General features: G+C 34.8%; 2 protein-coding genes and 9 non-coding genes across 11 annotated transcripts in view; 10 read left to right on the top strand and 1 right to left on the bottom strand.

The window, feature by feature from the left end:
• LOC139991573 (uncharacterized) overlaps positions 1-22922 on the top strand; it is a 331311-nt gene that overhangs the window by 124911 nt on the left and 183478 nt on the right. The window lies entirely within an intron of this gene.
• The window catches only part of LOC139991572 (uncharacterized), a 148909-nt gene that overhangs the window by 36521 nt on the left and 89466 nt on the right, over positions 1-22922 (bottom strand). The window contains exons 2-3 of the mRNA XM_072011784.1: positions 12857-12958; positions 9730-9843 (exon numbers count right to left, since the gene is read on the bottom strand). Coding sequence (XP_071867885.1) covers positions 9730-9796 — 67 coding nt within the window. The 5' untranslated portion in view covers positions 9797-9843; positions 12857-12958. The remainder of the gene's footprint in view (positions 1-9729; positions 9844-12856; positions 12959-22922) is intronic.
• Positions 19970-20088, top strand: LOC139991795 (5S ribosomal RNA). The gene has a single exon (XR_011800918.1). It is a non-coding gene; the product is annotated as a 5S ribosomal RNA (ribosomal RNA).
• On the top strand, positions 20288-20406 carry LOC139991794 (5S ribosomal RNA). Its single transcript, XR_011800917.1, has one exon. It is a non-coding gene; the product is annotated as a 5S ribosomal RNA (ribosomal RNA).
• On the top strand, positions 20621-20739 carry LOC139991792 (5S ribosomal RNA). Its single transcript, XR_011800915.1, has one exon. It is a non-coding gene; the product is annotated as a 5S ribosomal RNA (ribosomal RNA).
• LOC139991827 (5S ribosomal RNA) lies at positions 20956-21074 on the top strand. The gene has a single exon (XR_011800948.1). It is a non-coding gene; the product is annotated as a 5S ribosomal RNA (ribosomal RNA).
• On the top strand, positions 21289-21407 carry LOC139991791 (5S ribosomal RNA). Its single transcript, XR_011800914.1, has one exon. It is a non-coding gene; the product is annotated as a 5S ribosomal RNA (ribosomal RNA).
• On the top strand, positions 21623-21741 carry LOC139991826 (5S ribosomal RNA). The gene has a single exon (XR_011800947.1). It is a non-coding gene; the product is annotated as a 5S ribosomal RNA (ribosomal RNA).
• On the top strand, positions 21956-22074 carry LOC139991790 (5S ribosomal RNA). Its single transcript, XR_011800913.1, has one exon. It is a non-coding gene; the product is annotated as a 5S ribosomal RNA (ribosomal RNA).
• LOC139991789 (5S ribosomal RNA) lies at positions 22274-22392 on the top strand. The gene has a single exon (XR_011800912.1). It is a non-coding gene; the product is annotated as a 5S ribosomal RNA (ribosomal RNA).
• LOC139991788 (5S ribosomal RNA) lies at positions 22592-22710 on the top strand. The gene has a single exon (XR_011800911.1). It is a non-coding gene; the product is annotated as a 5S ribosomal RNA (ribosomal RNA).

Raw genomic sequence — 22922 nt, 5'->3', positions numbered from 1 at the left:
TCCTGAGTTTATCCTATTGTAAACATTTATATAACTGAAAGGGGAATTGAGAAAAGGAATTTTCTCTGGGTTTTAAAAGAGTTCTGTTCGAATTTATATGTTTCAATTAAAAAAATATCGTTTATCTTTAGGGATTTCTTTAAAAAGTGTTCTCATGGAACAGAATTTTTAGAATCTGTATAATAAAAGTTGCATGAAAATAAGGTACTTCGGAACGTGTAAAAAGGATTTCATAAGATAAATAAATGAACCAAATGCAGCGTCGCTGCGGATGAAATGTACTGGCACGCGTAGTTGAGAAAATATACACGTTGAACGTTTGCGTTATTCATCGTCGAGACTTGCATTATTTTCATCGATATTCAGTTCATAATCACTATCACTATCGCTAGAAATATTGAAACGTCTGAGCCGATTCCTTGTTGAACGGAGTTCGCTTCCACTGTTGGAAGCACTGTCGTTGTCTTCTATCTTGTCAGGTTCAAAATAATATTCGTCACTATTACTATCACTATCGAACATGTCCGTTCTGGACTTTTTAGGCATCGTGTATAAGGTATTATAAAAAATATATAAAATATGTAAAAAGCTTGCTGATTCATTTGACAATATCATTGAAAGACTGGATTTTTTGAACCGTCGTCATCTAAGCTTACTCAACATTGTAACTTTGTCTAGTAATCGAAACTTAACTGTGCTTTATCAATTTATATATCTCTAGTCAATAAGTTGTTGAATAAACTTTAATTTATGCTGTTAATTCAGTGTATACTCTATTGAACCACCCTTATTATCCTAATAGAAATAAGGGGATCGATCAGTTCGTGGCGTCGATTGTTTAATCGTAACGGGAATTTACGACTCTCGTTGATGTGCTACCTCGTGATCGCGTCTTTTCGGGAACGGTCGAAACACCTATTAAAAAGTTCCATAATTCTTTCGATGCTTAAACTGAAACAAACCCCACACGAGGTTTATTCACAAATACTTGATACCAAAAGAAATAAATATTTCTTCTCATCATGAAAAATACTATCGAATTATATGCAGTGGTTTGAAATGGTATATCTTCATATATATTGTAGTATGTACCGTGGTGCGCCGTGATGCTTCTGTTAACAAAGACCTTGCTAAATCAGCATGTAATTTCATGGCACAGGAGATAACAAAGGTGTACTGTATAGAACATCTGTGCTTCCCTGCACATAATTCAACTTCCAATGGTAAACTAATTTATCGTTAGACGATCTATATAAATTAAAGATAACAATGATATTTAGTTGATTACAATAGGTAATAAAAACCTTATATGGAAAGGTTATTACATTTATTTCACAATGATTTATTATAGTTTTGCAGTTTTCATTTATATAAGATTCAAACGATAAAGTTATTAGACTGTTTATGCATTTATAGAAAATTTAAAGAATGCACTAAATATGCAAAAATGTATAAAATATCCAAAGTATAATATTTATAACAAGATTTAATAGATAAGAGAAATTTTTGCTTAGGTTCTATTGTTTACATTTAGTCATGTTCATAGAGATATGAGTTTGCGTAAACATTTGCAATCTGGTTATCATATACATACATATATTTAAATACGTATTAGTATAGATAATATTCCAGTCAAGCAGCAATCAGTATGCAGCTTCATGTTACAGTATAAACTATGCTACACACACAACGTTTCTGCTGCGAATTTAAAATTATTGTAAACAAATTTTAGAGAAAGGATAGATCTTTAGCACATAATTATAGTTAACTTTTCTAAATGAGATCATATGATCTTATCTGCTGTTAAAGGCAGTAACGAGACAAATTTAAGCATATCACACAAAGTTGTATTTCTTCAATAGCTTCTTAAGAAAATCAGTCTAAAATGTAACAAGCTTCGGGAGATACGCAAAATACGATAAACAATATACCTACTCCAAATAAAGAGTCAGTCAGATATCTGGGCATGATACTAGACAGAAGAATGACATGGAAACGGCACTTCGTAGATAAATCCAAAGAACTGAAAACAAAACTAAAAATATTCTACTGGCTCATCGGCCGACGTTCCAATTTAAATACGCAAAGTAAAATTACACTATACAAAGCCATATTAAAACCTGTTTGGACCTATGAAATCCAACTATGGGGAACATCAAGTAATTCCAACATAGAAATTCTTCAACGATTCCAATCGAAAGTTTTAAGATCCCTAATAGATGTACCTTGGTACGTCACCAACGAAACGATACATCACGACCTCAACATACCCACAGTCAAAGAAGAATTATCCAAATTCAGCAATAGACACAGCATAAGAGTTAACAACCACCAAAACCCTCTAATTATTCAACTACTCGACACGTCGGAACAGATCCGCAGGCTAAAAAGACATTACATTTTAGACCTAAGCACTAGATTCAAATATAATCAAACATACTATAAACACTTATTAACAATGTCATAGTAGCACGCCAGATAAATTTACTTAAAATTCTCTAATGAGAATTGATTGTAAAATAAACGCAAATAAAAAAAAAAATAATAATAATAATAAGGAAAGAATGGCAACACATCTAAACCAACTTGCTGCTGAAAAGAGCAAAACTCTCATAAAAAGAAGACTAAAGAGAAAACACCCCACTGACCTCGCTAAAGGAATACAATAGACAAACTCTGGACAAATTATAGAGTACAAATTAAATAAAAAAGAAGAATACTGAAAGGTTTTCCTTTAGCTGTTTGATATTGTTACGTCCCGTGACTCTCTATATAAACCAGATTCCATCCCTTGGGTAAGATGGCCACCAGATGTCTAAACAGCCTTATTACGGTTTCTCAATAATCTTAAAAACCCATTATAAATTTTAACATTTTTTATAGTTGATGCCCTTAAGGGTAACACTGCCAGCGTGCGAATTTGGACCAGCTCAAATTATATTCCTACCTGTATTTACACTTCTGTATTAAAATATATTTTCTACTTTACAATTTATCTGCGCGTTTCTCTGTTCATACATCTAATAACCTCAACAAAAATGTTTTGTGTAATATATATAAAAAGTTTCTAGGAGTGTTCAAATACTTTCATGTACAACTACATGCTGAATATAACATTGATTTGAGTTACGCTTTGTTTTATGTTGCAATACACTTGCAATTTTTGGCAAAAAGACACGTCGTGCAGGCTCCATGTAATAATAATTCCTGGGCCATTGGTATATATTCATAGAACGATTAAAAACATAAGAAAAGCTATTTTGTTTATGAAAATAAATGACAGTATTTTAGGATGTGATTACGTTAACCGATCTATAAACTTTAAATTTCTAATTTCATTTAAAAAGCACTTATTTATGTTATAACCTTCTCTTGCTAGTCTCAATTCCCATCTGGTCTCTGCATCACAGAACCAGATAGTGCATTACTAAACTGGTCAGCATAGTTTTGCACCTTAGAAGAGCATCCCCAAAGCTTTGCATGTTCATTAATGTATCAGTCACGATACGATCTAGTTTACGAACTTACATTAACACTTAACCTACCATTAAGTATATATACTGCTGCTTGCAAGTATGTGGAAACCTTGGTCGGTTTATAATAACAATATCATCATTTATAATGAATATCATTAAGATATATAAATTAATAGCACTACTTTTTATCTTCTTCTGGAGTCAATGTAAATGTCATATGAAATATAAACTGTTTAGTTAAAATCTTATCGATGGTATATTAAAGTGAAATACATAATTCGTTGAAATGCTAACTAATTTCAGATATAAATTGCCGGAATCACGATAGACTCTTGACTAATTTGGAAAGATTTTCTTCATCGTACTTATATATATATAATTTGACACTTAAACAGACGCCGATATTAAGATGGCGATATTTTTATCGCGTATTAACCTTTAAAAGGAAATTGAATCGAATATCGTGCCATTTGGATAAGAAATCCCAACAATAGGTTTTCCTATTTTTAATATTGAAATAATAATATGTCCACATATTTTTGATCAGTAACGCGTACGTATAATGTATAAGGTACAGTTGAACCTTAGTAAATTGAACCTCTATAACTCGAGAATTTTTGTAAGATTGCAATTTTGTACATTCCCACCTTCTCCAGCATACGAAAACGAGTTTCAAAATGTATGAAATAATACCCTTTCGTTTCATAGCAATAAGCTTTAATAAATCAAGTTATAGCCGAAAATATCATCTTCGTGCTTATTATTATTACTGGACTTATCGTTTTCCATATTTTCTGTAAATAAATAAAGATATTTCATAAACACGTCATATATCCGATGAAAGCCATCCCAAGTTATCAGAAACAGTAACGTTTCTCATTAAAAAATAGTATGAAACGAGGAAGACAATAAGCTTATAATTCGCTAAAAATAGGGATGTTTTTAAAGTCTTCAAAGTGCCTCCTCTTTCAGAATGATTCAAACTCATCTAATTTTGGCTAATAAATTCTTTCTTATCTTCTACCGTTTGAAAGATATAGCTTAGTCCAAATACATGCAGTATTCTAGCGGCAATATTGTGAATTACTTAAAATAAATCGTAAATTTCGATGTTGCTGACTCTATTGGCAGACTATCTAATTTGACCAATGCATACAGCTGCTGTGCCTTGAGAGGTAAATAAGTAGAGTTAGAGCGAGTGCTATGTTTGAAATTGCGCGTTTGTGAGAATAATCCGAGCGGCGCGACGATGGTCACACGTAGAAATCAAACACTAACATCGACACCAAATATCGAGAATCTATGCGGTTCTCAGAGATTTGTGTTCTCAGAGAAAATACATTTAGTTGACAAATGTTATAGTTTCTGCGTGCGTTTTAATCCTTTTTAACTGTGGTTCGCTCTAACAGAAGATCGTATCGATGACTAAATGTACAAATATTGTGTGTCCACTTGCAGTGTTCTCGAGAAAAACAGTTTTAAAAATTCAGTGAATTGTTAATAGATCGAGGAACATACAATAAATAAAAATATTAGTTTGAACAAATTTATGTGACTTTTATATACCATAAAAAGTCAGTCAAAAACTATTTGCTGCATATGAAAGCTCAAATTTTACAAAAAGTGAACATACGATATTTGTGCGGTAAGTTATCGATATTTGGTCACGCTATTTACACGTTACATAGCAACCAATAAATAACTGTACATGGAAAACTATTTTAACACTTGTCAACGCGATTTGAGTCTCAATTTCGCTGCTGCTACGATCGTACAGTGAGTTTAAAATTGACATTTTGTCGACATGTTACTTTATCGCACACGTATAACGTATAACGCGTAGATAAATTGTAAAGTAGAAAATATATTTGAATATAGAAGTGTAAGTACACATAGGAATATAATTTGAGCTGGTCCAGATCCGCATGCTGGCAGTGTTACCCTATGACTGAAAGCCCCGAAGCCATTGTCACGGATCGAGTTCTGCTTGCCGCGTGTTACGCCAAATGCGATGGTCCTTGCGAGGTTCCTCACGGTCTGGCCGCCAAGACCTACACATTGTTACACTGACCCGCAACAAACCTGAGGAAATACCATAAACCGAATCTGTTTAATTTCATTTCTATTCATATAAGTATTTTCGGTTTACGGATGGTCTTTATGTTTTTGCATGCTATTACCAATTACGGAGAAAGCGGGTGTCTAGCGAAATAGCAGGCTTTTCCCATGAACAAGGATGCCCATGAGTCACATCTGCTTTTCTTTGTCTTCATAGTTTCATTTATTAACAAATGGGCATCGCGGATCGTTACCCTCACTTTTCTACCGAAAAGTGTGAACGACGAATCCGCGTTCTTAGTTCAAAAGGGCACACCCACACCGAGCTTTCCTCCTTGATGGTACGAGACGGATCTGCGACGGTTTTTGTGACCTTTTTGTACGAAAAACATAACTGTGACCAATAAAGGCAGCCATTTACTGAATTAATTGGGTATCATTTAAAATTACGCGACACCATCGTCGCCTGTCTACTGTTTATAGTACTGTATATATACTGTTTTACACTGTCGATGGCTTCAGTGCTTGAGAAAACTAAAAAGACCAGTTGTAGAATTTTCTTAGAAGTGGTAACCACTTCAACAGTTATTATAGTTACTACAATAGAAAACACCCAGAAATTTTTGTCCCACCTTGTATCAATGTAGTAAAACAGTTAATGTGTTTTTGTCAGCAAAATTTCGCATATGCTAATGTTGTGTGAGAAGGTATCTATATGTGCATATATAATGCTCCTCGTACAAGTAAGTATATTAATGGACAGTCTAAGGGAAGTGTCTATATACATGTATACGTCTTAATATTATTATTTCTGTACTCAATTTATTTTTATTTTCAAGGAATAAAATATATTTTAAATACTTAGTCAGAATATAATAAAATATTCAAATATTTTATCTTATTCTTTAACTCGTCAAAATGAATATACTTTATTTGTCAATATCTCACTTTCTATTTAAAATACTATTTTCTTCGAATCATAGAATAACTTCTACTTAAAACACTATTGAAAATATTTTTTCTCGAAATTTTAACCAGCTCTGTAAAACTCCTTCTTCTAACCACAAAGGTAATGAAAGCACGGAGAGTGTCTACGAAGGGAGACTATGCAAAAGTGAATCGTAGTGTGCGAATCCACACGAAAGGTGCAAGAGACAGCAATAAAAATCTACTTGCTAAATCACTCAAAATCCAGTAAGCTTCGGTTCTTTGTACGCTCCTGAGCCTTACTTATTTCCTGTAATTCCAACAATACTCGTGCTCGAATATAGCGTGCACGATATAACGCTACTTGACAAATGTACTAACTTTGTCTTTATCTTTGTTCATTTGTACCACTTCCTACCTTTTTTCTTTTAATATTTCATCTTTCTTTCGAAAAGTATATTTAAAGAATTTCCACGCGTAAAAAAAGATAGATATTGTAGAATGATTATCAGAACATTCGTATTTTCATTTTTTCTACCATTTTTTACCCTTTTCGAATTTACATTTCAAGTTTCTTTCTTCCTATTATCCTGCGATCGTGAAAACAGTTTAGTTACAAATATCGAATTATGCAAAATATGGATAAATCGAAATCCTGATTTTTGGCGTTCTAACAAAAATTATTGTTTTCGTTATTTACGTCCACTTTATACGGGTTATTTCATACTTTAGTCAATACTTCAGGAAGTAAGTCTACACACGAAAATAACTAAGAAACATCTTATGAATATACATATGTCTTGCATGCTTCACTCTTCAAGTTATGAATGTTTAAAGAAAACGTTCAACGTGTTTATCTCGTACCTCAACACACGCTGCTCTATGTCTTAGTTTCGTATTCATGCACGTATTTCGTATTCGCTCGAAAATACCAGGTGTTCTTCGAATAATCTCAAATCCATTTTGCATCTTTTCTCACCGTCGTGTACATTGTTCGCTTACGTTAAGTTCACGACAGATTTTAAGTGACCCCAAAAACAAAAACTTGGATTTAGATCATAGTGATCATACAATGGATCCATCCTAGCGATTTACGATGGTGCTTTAAGGAACAGGCTTCCTTTAAGGAAACGAGGCGAAAACTCGAAACATTTTCTTTAATTTGCTTCTATAACTCGAAAGCTAAGGTACGTAACTTGACGCTTTTCATTTGTTTTCTTATGTGGAATATTTAATTGAGTTAATTAAATTTCAATTCTAACGAAGCAAGATCTAAGATTCTAACGAATGCCTGACAGTAATGCGACGTACTGGTTACTCAAGCGAACACGACAGGAATTTCGACCTTGCAGAGATTTTCTCATGGCAAAACCGGCGGATAGGAAGAGCCTGTGCCCTGCGCGAAGTTTTCGTGCCGAATTTTCCATAATCTACGCTGAGAAAGAAAATTATGTGATGCGAACGTAATGTAGCCAAACAGAAGGACCAATCTTTGAAGAATTAAAGGGATATTCCAGTCTAGAAATTTGATAAAATCGAAAATTTGTTCTTTTTATATTTCCAAAGTTTAGACATTCAAGAGTATGTCCTTAAAGGGATTTTTCAAAATTCCCATTATTTACCGAGTTACAGCGATTTTGGTGACGCGGCAACTAAACTGGTCCGACCGGAACAAATCGACTAAAAAGCAAAAAGCTGTGGCTGAGGGCACTATCGATGAATTTGTCCATGAAAATCCTCCTCTAAATGACGATGTATTGAAAGTTATAAAGCCAATCTACGAAAGTTGTTAGAACGATGTTTCGGTTCTGAAACTCAGAATAATAACGAATCGTTAAATTCCTTGATATAGACTTTTGCTCCGAAACACATTCATGCAGGAATGCGGACCATTGAAATTGCTACCTTTCTCGCTGTTAGTATATTTAATGAAGGTTTTATACCCATTTTAAAAGTACTGAACGTTATGGGAATCACGATTGGTCGAGAAGCCCACGCGTTCGCTGTCAAACGGGATGAAACTCGGATCGAACGCTCTAAAATCCAAGCTTCGGATGCTACAAAGGAAGCGAGGACTGCTCGTCTACACGAACGAACTTCAGAGAATGAACATTTTGAAGTGGAGGAAGGTCCATTGTATGGAGCAAGAATCGCCGATTGCAATAATCTAAGTATACCGCACCATTATGTGAGTAAAACTGCGTGAAACTTTACTCAAAACTTTAAACGCGTTTTTCTCGAAACTACTTTTTTCAAGCTGGCGTGCACGATATTTCAAGTTCTACCGAACCGATTTATTTGAAATTTTGCGTGAACCTTCTCTATACATCCCTCTGTCGCTTACTAGATTAAAGACAAAAATTTTAATTTTTAACTATTTTTTAAAAATGTGGAACTGTTAAAAAAGACAGCCACCATTTTGTGAAAAAAATTTTTTTTGACTTCTCCGACGTAAGGGCGATAGCGACATCTTTACTGATTAAGAATCCGTTGGATTCCTTGTTTCAGATGACCAGAAGGGTTGGAAACATGCACGCCAGGACATCTCTTTCCTTGGATGTTATTTAAATTATCCAGTGTTGAACATTTTTTAGCCCATGAAATTTATTTCACGGTAACAAATCTAAAAAAATTACTTGAGTTACCGATAATCATCGTGGCTGTCAAGAGTGTTGGGAATCGATGCACACGAGTGACATTGCACGATTAGAAACGTATATCTGCCGAATCGCACAGCGATTCATTACACACATGCTGATTATCGGTGAAAACGATGGCACGTATTTTTCTTCGTAGTAAACTGAAATCTGCTAGTCGTCGCAAGACAAATGAAACGTGCCACTTTTCCTAACACACGTCGACATGTCTTTTCTGTAATTTCATATTTTTCCTATTTTATTTATTTATTTTAGCATGAAAACAATATTGTGCGCATTAGTGTTTGGTATAGAATGAGACGAAAGAGGACACGCGCATCAAGCGTTAAAAAGAAACAAAAGATACTTCAATTGCTAGGATTTTCTGTACAATAGATACAAACCTGTCTACACATTCACGTATAGGGACACATTCGCTTACTTAAACGTGCTGGTTCAATAAAACGTGAAAAAGTCGATTTCCCCACGGTAAAATTTAAAGATATGTACGCTTGTCTCTTCGATCTTCTGCAATTTCTCAATTTGGAATAGCCAAGCGAATCGAGGACCAAGCGTGATTTTCGAATTATGTACAAATAACAAGGGTTTGTCTCTTGGGTTTTTGAACTCACCATCTGGATAGGTCGAATTGATTTCACCGGTCACGTCCAATTTGAATGGTGTCGATCCGACGATCATGTCGTCCGGAGCTTCCTTCAGCTCTAGTTCGATTTTTATCACGTGCCCTAAACAAACCAACACGATAAGATATGTGTACGGTCGTTAACGAAGTAAGCTTTTAGATCAAACTTTTACGATACTTGGGTGACATTTCTCAGGTTGTCCGGATTTCAATTATGTTTTTATTAGTATGTTGCGCTTTGGCCCGAACATTGCACATTGGTTTCATGAACATTCCAACTTACTTTATTATCTGACTAGCGAACTGCATACAGTGACCCGCAAAATTATTCGTATACTTACCGCAAGAAACTTCAATGTGCATATTGCGCGTGTTATATAAAACACTTTGAAATTATATCAGCGCTACAATTTGGCGCGACTGTCATGATTATATTGGAAAAATCTGCACCCTATTCAGTCATATTGTCATGTTATTGCTTTTACGGGAACAGTCGTGTCAATATTACACTTGCACTTTGCGCCAACGTTTCGTAAACATTGCAGTCTACTTCTTTGGTGCAGACCTGAAACTGGTTTCAATACATGACATCCTACCATCGTAAAAGCTTGAAATCTAATATTCAATTATATTATTTTTATAAAAAAGTTCTTCCGATAAATGTAGCGTGCTTCATTAATAAAAACACATCGTGCTATATTAAAAAAACTGAACAGAGAGAAAATGCATTAAAATCTGAACGTGTAAAAATACTAAAATATACATATGAAAGTATGTTGTAAGTAATCATAAAATAGTTGACATCGAAGGTTAATAGCTTCGCATTAAAATTAATTATATTATTAACTTAACGACTGGTGCGATGTATGTGTACAACGTGACATTCGTGAAGATGGGACGGTAGTGGTACACAGTGAGTTAATATTTTTGTACATGAATTTTACTATCGTAGAATACGTTTGCAATAAACGTAGGTTTTCAGTATTTCCCGAAGAAGACCGTTAAGCAAACAAAATAGTCTCTAAACTTGTCACCTATATTTATTTTATTGATGATGCAACAAGAATGAAATATTCAAAGAGTTATACATATTCAGAATGTTAACTTAAATTTCTTCTTTAGATGTGCAGAGTGTCTCACACAATTGTGACCATGCGATTCTGGAACGATAAAAGATGGAAAAAGGTTTCATAAAACAAAATCAAATGTGTTGACGAAGTGTTTATGCCAAAGATGTAGTGTTTTAAATATTTGTACGTCGCTTATACCTTTCTAAATAGAATTCTAAAGTTTTTTATAGGTAAATCGATGGATTTTTTGATTCTCCGCAGTTGGCGCTTAGTTCAAAAAAATATTGCAATTTTAATTTTGTCAAATTTAGTGTACGAAAGACAAGGAAAACATGAACACAAGAGTATTTCTCCGTAACCATCATAGTGCAAAGTCTTACAAAATTTATATTGAGATATTTTTTAAACTAATCGCCCTTCATTCTTTTCTTATGGAGAATAAAAGATCGATTGGTGTATAAAAATTTAACAATTCTATTTGAAGAATGTAGATAATCTGAAGGTATTCGAAAGGCACTTACGGAATGATCACGCACACTAAACCATATATTACATGATACTGTTTAATTTCGTCTAATGAAATTCTTTTTTATCTTTTCTTCTGTTTCAAAGTGATAGTGAATTGTTCAAATTACGTGCAACACTCTGTATATATAGGTATAATTATTAATTCATTTAATTTATTGTTCTCTAGCTTGTATTCTTGCCTTTTATCATATTTAGTTCGTCGCGGTATTATACTTTGTATCATGACCCCATTGAAGCACGTAACTGCCCCCCCCCCCCCATAAATAAGGTTCTATCTAAATGTCCTCATCAATCATTTTCTCATTTTTCAAAATACGTTGAAATATTTGAAATGTCGTTTACGTTTAGAGTAATGTTATAATGTGCAGTATATTATGAAATTATAACTAAATATTTTTAATTGAACGAAGGAAGACGGTTCCAGTTTCGAGATGACACGTTAAAAGAAAGAACTTACTAACTAATTTGAAAACTGGAATATTTTTCAAGCATCGTTCATTTACTTTCGTTGTTCCTCTTCTAAATTTTGTTCTTAAACCGATTAAATGTTAATAATGCTGTGAGAAAATGTAGAAGATCGCTATACTTGAATAAAAGTAAACAATCAGTATTGTAAACTCTATAAATAATAGTATTAAATTTTATAAGCATAATATAAATATTTGTTGAACAATATTTTATGACTCTTATTATTTACATTTTCGACCCCTCTCACGAGTTTTTGCATAAAAGTATTTAAGAAATTCTCCTATGATTAGGTATTTCTAATGAACTGATATTTCTCCTTTTCCTTATTATATTTTATATGTCCTGTCGTGTCTTAAATATTTTCTTAAATACCTGACTAAAATTTTCATTGGTGGAAACTACTACAAAGTAAGTGTATTCTATTTCACTGCATTGAACTTTTCGTGTTGCTACAATGTAAACTTGCAGTTAAGATACTTTTGACCACTATGTTATTCATTTTTAAATTTGCATTTCTATCTTTTTCAAATTCATTTAAATGGAAACGAAGATATAAATAGCAGTACAAAAGACAATTTTATTATGTTATACAATTGTTAGAGTTTTCGTGATAACTGTTCGTTTCATAAAGATTTAGTAGAAACCATAAAATGATATTACATAAATTTAAAAATGAAGTTGATAATTTTGTTGAAATAATTATTGACATAGGAATATCTTAATGCGTAGAAAAATACTGATAATTATTGTCAAGTGTGTTGATTAAATTTATTGCAGAAGTAGTAGTAAGGGTGTGTGTGTGCGCGCATCATGAATGCTTTCTAATTGGTTAAACTATGATTGTGAAGCGTGCGAGAAACGCAATTGAATAAAGAGGGTGATTGTTAATGTTAATGTTTAAATTTATTCATCTAACTACTATACAAAGAATGATATAAAGAGTGTGATAAAACAAAATTCAACAGGTTGTTAAAATTATAATTAAATTTATTAAAAACTTCAATTTCATTTCTTTATATTTATAAGTTTTAATTGTATGTGTATACATACCACTGCGATTAACATCCAGATTCGTGTCAGATGATACTGTGTCATGTTCTTCAGATCGATTTCTTCCCTCCACACTGACGATTGAAAGATTTCTACGTTTCTCTGTAACCGCAAAAAAAGACATAATGAATGTAAGGAGCTTATACAAAAGTTTAGTGAACTAAATAATGTGACCGAACAATGTGTTTAATAATTTGTTTATTTTTTCAACAAAATCTAGCAACTGTCCTTGACATTAAAAAATAGCATAAAATATAAAGAAAATGTTTTTCCATATTTTTATAATTTTCTATGAATTTTAATGTTTCTATGAATTCTGATACTAACGATCGTTGTTAAGTGTATTTCGAATATAATGCAATACACGAGTACGTAGAATAAAACATTTTTATGAAATAAATGAAAAATAGTAAACATATGTTCATACTCATCTACTAGGATTGTTGAAAAGAGTTACAAGGAAAAATATAGAAAAATGAAAATAAAAATAAAGTATCATTACTGTAGAATATGAATATATATGATGTAAAAACCGTGTATTTGCATTATACATGTGTATCGTATATGATATTAAAAAGGTACTGAATTAACTTGAATCGATATTATAAATTAAAAATGTACGATATTTTCTAGAATAACGTGGAAAAATGTTTCTGTATTATATTTTTTACACAGTTCTCTTTTATTTATTATACATTTATATATAGTAAAATTCAAGTGGCGTTAAGTTAGGATTAGGGTTAGGTTTAATAAATTTATAATTTATTTATTTTGCCAAACATGATCTGTTTTGGTCGAAAACAGCTAAAAGAATTATAGTCGTAATTTGAATTTATCGTTCTCAGCGTATTTATTACATATGCACCAAAATACAATAAATTAGGTAGCCACTAAAAGATATCAAGGGATTAATGTAATATTTTATATGGTTAAAAAGATTCGGGTGTTGTTATATCGAAAAAAGTTTTCACTAAAAAAAGTAATTTGAAATTCATAATATATATCAAGTATTAGAAACATATTAAAAGTATAATGTTTCTTATACAACTTTTGAATAGAAGTACAACTATTGATCGATAAGTATTATTAATGACATAAAAATCTACAAAAGAATCAAAAACTCTTACGAGTTCTTCAGAAATTATATAAATGATTATATGATTGATTATTATACACAATTTTCGTAAGTAGCTTTCAGTTACTAAACTTCTCTTGAAAAATTCGACGAGATAAAATCTCCACAACCCTCTCAGAGGATTTTAGCTCTCGTTTTAAAATTCCGAATAACCGAGGTTGAATTGTATTAATTATCTACCCACTTTTAATTTAAAATTTACAAAATTCTGACATATAACGATTTCAAATAATGCTTCAGTATAATGATTTCATCTAATTAAACATACTTCCAATCGTCTTTCCGTTAAAGAAAATTCTTATTTATACCACGAACGATTACTTTCTCTATATATTTTCAAGGATATAAATAAAGATCGTAGGAGAAAAACATGACAAGTACCGTGTTGTAGTTTTTTATAATTTTACTGCTACTTCATGCTTAAACAGAAAGATTTTAATAATAACCGGTACAATTCTAAACAAAAACAACCAATTAAATTCAAGGATGTAAGTTTTTGAAAAATAGATGATATCAAAATTCAGCGCATCAATAAAGTTTTGTAAAAATCAAAGCTATAATTATTAAGCAACATTTATATTATATTAATTAAGCGATATTTTGATGTCTTTAAAATTTTGTTGTATTTTTAATGATAAATTAATTATAAAATTTGTAAAAGATAAAAGATTTCTAAAGACAATTAGCAACGACTGAATGTTAAAACTGCTCCCTATGGAAAATAGCACGTTGGATTTCTTGTGTTTTTCCCTGTAGTCTTCGAATACAGTAGCTCGTGAAAGTTGACTCAATACTTTTTATGAACATTGTAAAACATTTTGTAATTTCATTAGTATTATAATGACACGCAACTGCCATGGGTATATTGATAAAATTCGAAACGATTCTAGAAATATACACAAAAGTTACAAGATACATTTACTACAAGTACATATCTTGCAGAAATCACAAAAATAAACGAGCTATACTTATCGTATGCTGTGGCTATCACAGTGTATTTCACTTTCACGCTATATGTATATCACAGCAATTTTTTACTAGTCGTAAGTTTGCAGTAAACATCTTGCAACTGGTATATATATTTGTTGAGGTTATTTGATGTGTGAACAAAGGAACGCATGGATAAATTGTAAGGTAGAAAATATATTTTAAATACAGAAGTGTAAATACAAATCGGAATATAATTGAGCTGAAAGCCCCGAAGCCATCGTCGCCTGTCTACTGTCTATGGTCTGCCTTCGTCCCAGTCTATTGTCTATACGCTGTCGATGGCTTCAGTGCTTGAGAAAACTAAAAAGACCAGATGTAGAGTTTTCCTAGAAGTGATGACCACTTCAACAATATTGTCAGATCGGGTTCGCATTTTGCCAGTATAACCATCGCAATCGCGTGTCATTATAATGTAAATGAAATTTCAAAATATTTATTAAAGATTTTTACGGTAAGCGCACGAGTACCTTTCCGAGCCATCGTAAACATATAATTCACCGTAATTGTTCTTACTGAATCGAAATCTGCAGCCTGTTTGCTTGGAGAGAAAGAAAAAGAAAAATACACTCTTTTCAAATATCTTATAACAGCTTCTTTGTTAGAATCTTTGTCTCTATAATAATCGTACTCGTTTCTTTATTTCGACAAGAGTTTAGACAACCCACTTAACCGTGAGAAAGGAAACGTCTAGTGAATCACAGTCTCGTATTTCTGGAACGGGGGCTCGCTTACCACTAAAAGCTCGATAGACAGTGGATAAAAGGCTGGAAATCTGTGTAGAAGAAGGATAAAACGAAGATAATTAACATCAAGGCATCGTCAGCTTCTTCCATCTCTCCTATATCCTTCTTTATCCACCAGAATGGGAACGTTTCTTTTTTACTTGATATCTTTTCTTGCGAAAAGTGGTGAAGTCAATTTAGAAAATTATATTGTGTCCTTGGGCATTTTAAACAGGCTTAAACTGAACTACACGTTGAGTGCAAATTTTGTTACATAAAACTACCTTTTTCCATTTTAAATGAAAACATTCGCAAAACATTTTTCCTTAGGAGTTTATGCTTAAATAATATATATGCACATGCAATAAGAAGTGAATTTGAAACAGTAAATTATCCTTAGCGGGCAACAATTTTTTTAAGTATAACAATTAACTAAAAAGTTCCAAACTGCTGTGAATGCAATTATAATTATAATAAAAGTATAATTAATTTATAATTCTTACGCTATTTTATATTTATTTAACATGCAATAATGATTATTGGTTCATAGTTAATCTTACTGCAAAAATTATAAATTTGTGAAATTAACTAACGGGTAGAGAAAATATTACGTCTACCCGGACTTGAAACTTTTTCACAAGACGCTTCGTTTCTGAGAGAAATAGATTTGAAAATTGTGTACTGAGCCAATTTAAATACGATCAGGCATTATTTTCTTGAAAATAAAGTTTCCAACGGAAAAATTGTATACTACTAATTGTATACTGCTAATTGTCTGCTCGTATTTGGTCGGTAATTGGCCAAGTATACTTGACCAATTTTCAAACTCGATTTTCTCGAGAATTAAGCCTCGCGTGAACAAATATTATTCCGTGTTTTCTTCTTATTTTTTCATAAGCTATCGCGTTATGCTGGCCCGTACGTGTTATTCGGTTGAACTCTACGTGCATAACGTAGCGTCTGACTCAGCTACCTGAAATGAATATTTTTTATAATATTAGTCGATCCAGCTGGATATTCTCTACAAACAAGTATTAACCTATCTGTATCGAAAACCTGTTAATTTAGCAGACATTTTAATTTTAATTTGTTGAATTTAATGTATGAAAGATGAAGACAATGTAAACATACTGCCGCTTTTGAAAAATACAAAATTTAACAAATTTTAAAGTGTGAAACAGTAGAAAAGCTAACTACGCTCCTATTTCGGTGATTTTTCTATGTACTATAAATAAACATTTTGAATAATATTTTCCTATACTAATAGGTAGGTAGAGATATTCGCAAACAAATGCTGATACCGAACAGTGAATCGTGTCTATAGCTTTGCGGTTATGGCAGGGTATGCGTCAGTATCGGCTACCGACTGCCGGCCGCTTATTTTCCGTTTATAAACGAAGATTCGGGCGAACTTAAAGGTCCATGCACAACGTGCATATTCGAGATTTTAAGCAATGTCTGTTATAATTCAATTAAAAGTGGATATTGTCGATGTATCAGGCTTGTGTTTGGGATAGTCTTTCCAATCCAACCGCCGTGAGGTGGTCAATGTCACACGCTCAGAAGCAATAATAGGGTAGACAAAACATACTGCATGTCACAGCTATCGAAACAATAACCAGATATTAACGGAATAACCGCCTCTGATATACACTCGACGATAACACCTGCAGAGGGACTAAAACCTCAGTATAAGAACCTTCCCAAATCCAAATCCTTTTTGTTTTTTCGTCCAGTCGCGGGGAGACGCGGTAGCGTTGAAGCGCGTCAACGGGAGTTGTAAATCCTAACACATATTATTATTAAAATTCAGTTTATTGTGAATTACTCAAATGTATTAAAGAAAACTCTTGGTATAATAAACGTAATTAAAAAGAAAAAAAAAGCACTCATTCTCGTCCGATCACGAAAGTTAAGCAACACTGGGCACGGACAGTACTTAGATGGGTGACCGCTTGGGAACTCCGTGTGGTGTTGGCTTTTTTTTTATTTTCGTTCCATATTTTTCATTTTCTTTTTTTTTTTTTTTTAATGATGTATAATCGTCGAAAAAAATATTAGGTTTGGATCAGTACCAATTTTTCGGCGGGCGTGAGACGGCCGGTCAAACTAGTACATACTAATTTTTGACGAATTTAACTATAGCTCCTGATGATAAGCATGCGCAAAATATAGAATCCAATTGACGGTCAGCTAAGGAACTGGATGAGAGGTAGAAATCGTATTCATGACTATGATTTTGCCGACGCCTGTGCGAATTTTTGTGCCGCTGTTTTTATCGTCATAATTACATCGATTAGATGGCATTGTCACGTAAAATTATAAGAATAATAATAAAAAAAAAAAGGAAATCGAAGATGAAAAATAATAATAAAAAAAAAAGAGATTTTATTTCTTAACTCTTTGTTTACACTGATTACAATTCACTTGCGAACTCCAGCCGCGACATTTCAAGGCTTTTTTCTTTTTTTTTTTTCGGGGAGGAAATCCGCACGGACATCCACCGCTTCTAGGGGGAAGAGTGGCGTAGTGTCGGATTCCAACCGACTAAAACCTCCACGATGACCGTCCCTCTTGCGATCGAGGGATGCCCGGGAACCGCTGAGGCGACACATCAGCACCCCCCCCCCCCCCCCGCTGCACAACATTCTGTCAGCAAATGGCACGGCGTGCTGCCATGTCACGTCGCGTTCTCTCCCAGGGGTCGTCCGGATCCCCAACCGGACTGCTTGGCGGCTGGCTCCCGGGTGCTGGAGGGTCCAGCACCTAAACTTTTCAAGGCTGCAGCTCCTACTACTTGACCTTCAGTGGGATTCGACTCTTTTCTTTGTCAGCCCTCAATTTCTCCACTATCCACGCGTTTGTTAGGATTCCGCGAGCTTTGCCACGCACGCCTTTTTCTCGAACATTCGGCGAAATGACCGAATAGAATAATTAGAATATTGATGGTTCATTAGGCACCTCGCTTTGGCGACATACATTGTCGCCGAGAGTGCCGCTATATCTTTATTTCCGTCATCAGTTCATCGGTCCCGAAGCCTGGTCTCTGATGGTGATTGAGATGTGGTTGGCGTCACAATAGCGTGTAATTTGTAAGTAAGCGAGATTGGTTTTGGTTTGGGTCGGTATCTATTTTCCCAGAAACCTTTTCGGAATATACAGAATGTTTTATAATAAGTGAGCAATATTAAAAAAATGAATTCAGTATCCAAAAACTATAAAAAGTGTTTACATCAATGTATATTCTGTTTTCTCTCGTTTACGAGATGTAGCGAATTCTGTGTTTTACCATCTCGTCCCTGACTATTTCCATAAATGATGCTGAAAATGGTTTCCTTGTATTTCAATGCATGCATCCATTAGATTTTTTCTGGTAGAATTACTTGAAATTTTTTGTATAGAAGACACCTACCGATTATAGGAATACTTGGTCAGAAAATTGAATAAGCGCTTTAACAAGTTCGAGAAACATGAGAAAGTATTGAAAGAGTCATTACATCCATAGCAGGATGTCTCCATGTATGTATCGAGATACAAAAAAGTCATTTTGAGCATCTCGTGTGGAGGTAATCAGACACGTAATGATATGGTGTAGAAGCCGCTAAACCTCCTAAACGAGATCAAATAGCATATATATCGGTATCAACATTTTTTATTTTTTTTTTTTTTTTTTAGGAGTTAGGTTCGTTTCCTTAAATATTTTCTGCTTATCATGAAACAACCTGTATAATATACAATATACAGAGTGTATCGAAAATCGTGATAAAATTCGAACTGGAGTGATTCCCCATGTAAAACGAGATTAGAAATGTTGTATCGGTATTCAACAGCAAAGAACTTTCCAATGGTTTCGTCGATACATAGAGTACCACCGTTGATAGACTGTTTACGAGAGACCGACGATACATACGCAAGACTGCATCGAAACGTAAGTGCCGACAGACCTAATGAGTCAACCATATGCATACGGTCTTTCTGCCAAATACTCGGAAGAAGGAGTACGTGACCACGGTAGGGGATGTGTACCGAACGTGTGCGTAGTGGGGATATTGAGAGGTGACAAAAATAACGAAAACAATTCTCTGAATAGAGATCAGTTGTGAACTAGAAGCGTGTTTTGTTTTTGACAAAACCTAGTATTTGAAAACGGAGATAGATAAAATTTTACACATCTGGATTCAAATACGTCCATCTCCACACACATTCGTATGTTCTTCTAAATAGTTTTCTGCAAGTTAATATCGACTAGCAAAACTACTTTTTTCAGCCAACGCTCATACCGCGTTGAGAGCACTCGTTCTCGTCCGATCACGAAAGTTAAGCAACGCTGGGCACGGATAGTACTTAGATGGGTGACCGCTTGGGAACTCCGTGTGGTGTTGGCATTTTTTTATTTTCTTTCCATATTTTGCATTTGTTTTTTTTTTTTCCAATCACTGAATGACTGTATAAATTGACGCCCTCTCTGGCGGGACCTGCGCCTGGTATCCCTTTTGGGCTGAGACGCCTGTCCTGTTCAGAGATTCACGGTCAACTGAATAGTTCTCTGCACGTTAATATCGACTAGCAAAGCTACTTTTTTCAGCCAACGCTCATACCGCGTTGAGAGCACTCGTTCTCGTCCGATCACGAAAGTTAAGCAACGCTGGGCACGGATAGTACTTAGATGGGTGACCGCTTGGGAACTCCGTGTGGTGTTGGCATTGTTTTATTTTCTTTCCATATTTTGCATTTGTTTTTTTTTTTTTTTTTGTTTCTTTTTCCAATCACTGAATGACTGTATGAATTGACGCCCTCTCTGGCGGGATCTACGCCTGGTATCCCTTTTGGGCTGAGACGTCTGTCCTGTTCAGAGATTCACGGTCAACTGAATAGTTCTCTGCACGTCAATATCGACTAGCAAAACTACTTCTTTCAGCCAACGCTCATACCGCGTTGAGAGCACTCGTTCTCGTCCGATCACGAAAGTTAAGCAACGCTGGGCACGGATAGTACTTAGATGGGTGACCGCTTGGGAACTCCGTGTGGTGTTGGCATTTTTTTATTTTCTTTCCATATTTTGCATTTGTTTTTTTTTTTTTTTTTTTGTTTCTTTTTCCAATTACTGAATGACTGTATGAATTGACGCCCTCTCTGGCGGGACCTACGCCTAGTATCCCTTTTGGGCTGACACGCCTGTCCTGTTCAGAGATTCACGGTCAACTGAATAGTTCTATGCACATTAATATCGACTAGCAAAGCTACTTTTTTTAGCCAACGCTCATACCGCGTTGAGAGCACTCGTACTCGTCCGATCACGAAAGTTAAGCAACGCTGGGCACGGATAGTACTTAGATGGGTGACCGCTTGGGAACTCCGTGTGGTGTTGGCATTTTTTTATTTTCTTTCCATATTTTGCATTTGTTTTTTTTTTTTTTTTTGTTTCTTTTTCCAATTACTGAATGACTGTATGAATTGACGCCCTCTCTGGCGGGACCTACGCCTAGTATCCCTTTTGGGCTGACACGCCTGTCCTGTTCAGAGATTCACGGTCAACTGAATAGTTCTATGCACATTAATATCGACTAGCAAAACTACTTTTTTCAGCCAACGCTCATACCGCGTTGAGAGCACTCGTTCTCGTCCGATCACGAAAGTTAAGCAACGCTGGGCACGGATAGTACTTAGATGGGTGACCGCTTGGGAACTCCGTGTGGTGTTGGCATTTTTTTATTTTCTTTCCATATTTTGCATTTGTTATTTTTTTTCTTTTCTGTTTTTTTTTCCAATCACTGAATGACTGTATGAATTGACGCCCTCTCTGGCGGGACCTGCGCCTGGTATCCCTTTTGGGCTGAGACGCCTGTCCTGTTCAGAGATTCACGGTCAACTGAATAGTTCTCTGCACGTTAATATCGACTAGCAAAGCTACTTTTTTTAGCCAACGCTCATACCGCGTTGAGAGCACTCGTACTCGTCCGATCACGAAAGTTAAGCAACGCTGGGCACGGATAGTACTTAGATGGGTGACCGCTTGGGAACTCCGTGTGGTGTTGGCATTTTTTTATTTTCTTTCCATATTTTGCATTTGTTTTTTTTTTTTTTTTTGTTTCTTTTTCCAATTACTGAATGACTGTATGAATTGACGCCCTCTCTGGCGGGACCTACGCCTAGTATCCCTTTTGGGCTGACACGCCTGTCCTGTTCAGAGATTCACGGTCAACTGAATAGTTCTATGCACATTAATATCGACTAGCAAAACTACTTTTTTCAGCCAACGCTCATACCGCGTTGAGAGCACTCGTTCTCGTCCGATCACGAAAGTTAAGCAACGCTGGGCACGGATAGTACTTAGATGGGTGACCGCTTGGGAACTCCGTGTGGTGTTGGCATTTTTTTATTTTCTTTCCATATTTTGCATTTGTTTTTTTTTTTCCAATCACTGAATGACTGTATAAATTGACGCCCTCTCTGGCGGGACCTGCGCCTGGTATCCCTTTTGGGCTGAGACGCCTGTCCTGTTCAGAGATTCACGGTCAACTGAATAGTTCTCTGCACGTTAATATCGACTAGCAAAGCTACTTTTTTTCAGCCAACGCTCATACCGCGTTGAGAGCACTCGTTCTCGTCCGATCACGAAAGTTAAGCAACGCTGGGCACGGATAGTACTTAGATGGGTGACCGCTTGGGAACTCCGTGTGGTGTTGGCATTTTTTTATTTTCTTTCCATATTTTGCATTTGTTTTTTTTTTTCCAATCACTGAATGACTGTATAAATTGACGCCCTCTCTGGCGGGACCTGCGCCTGGTATCCCTTTTGGGCTGAGACGCCTGTCCTGTTCAGAGATTCACGGTCAACTGAATAGTTCTCTGCACGTTAATATCGACTAGCAAAGCTACTTTTTTTCAGCCAACGCTCATACCGCGTTGAGAGCACTCGTTCTCGTCCGATCACGAAAGTTAAGCAACGCTGGGCACGGATAGTACTTAGATGGGTGACCGCTTGGGAACTCCGTGTGGTGTTGGCATTTTTTTATTTTCTTTCCATATTTTGCATTTGTTTTTTTTTTTTTTTTGTTTCTTTTTCCAATCACTGAATGACTGTATGAATTGACGCCCTCTCTGGCGGGATCTACGCCTGGTATCCCTTTTGGGCTGAGACGTCTGTCCTGTTCAGAGATTCACGGTCAACTGAATAGTTCTCTGCACGTCAATATCGACTAGCAAAACTACTTCTTTC

Source organism: Bombus fervidus, chromosome 10 (assembly GCF_041682495.2).
Source record: "Bombus fervidus isolate BK054 chromosome 10, iyBomFerv1, whole genome shotgun sequence".
Classification (NCBI taxonomy): Eukaryota; Metazoa; Arthropoda; class Insecta; order Hymenoptera; family Apidae; genus Bombus; species Bombus fervidus.
The sequence above is the reverse complement of the archived record's forward strand: the minus strand, read 5'-3'. Positions and strand labels throughout refer to the sequence as shown.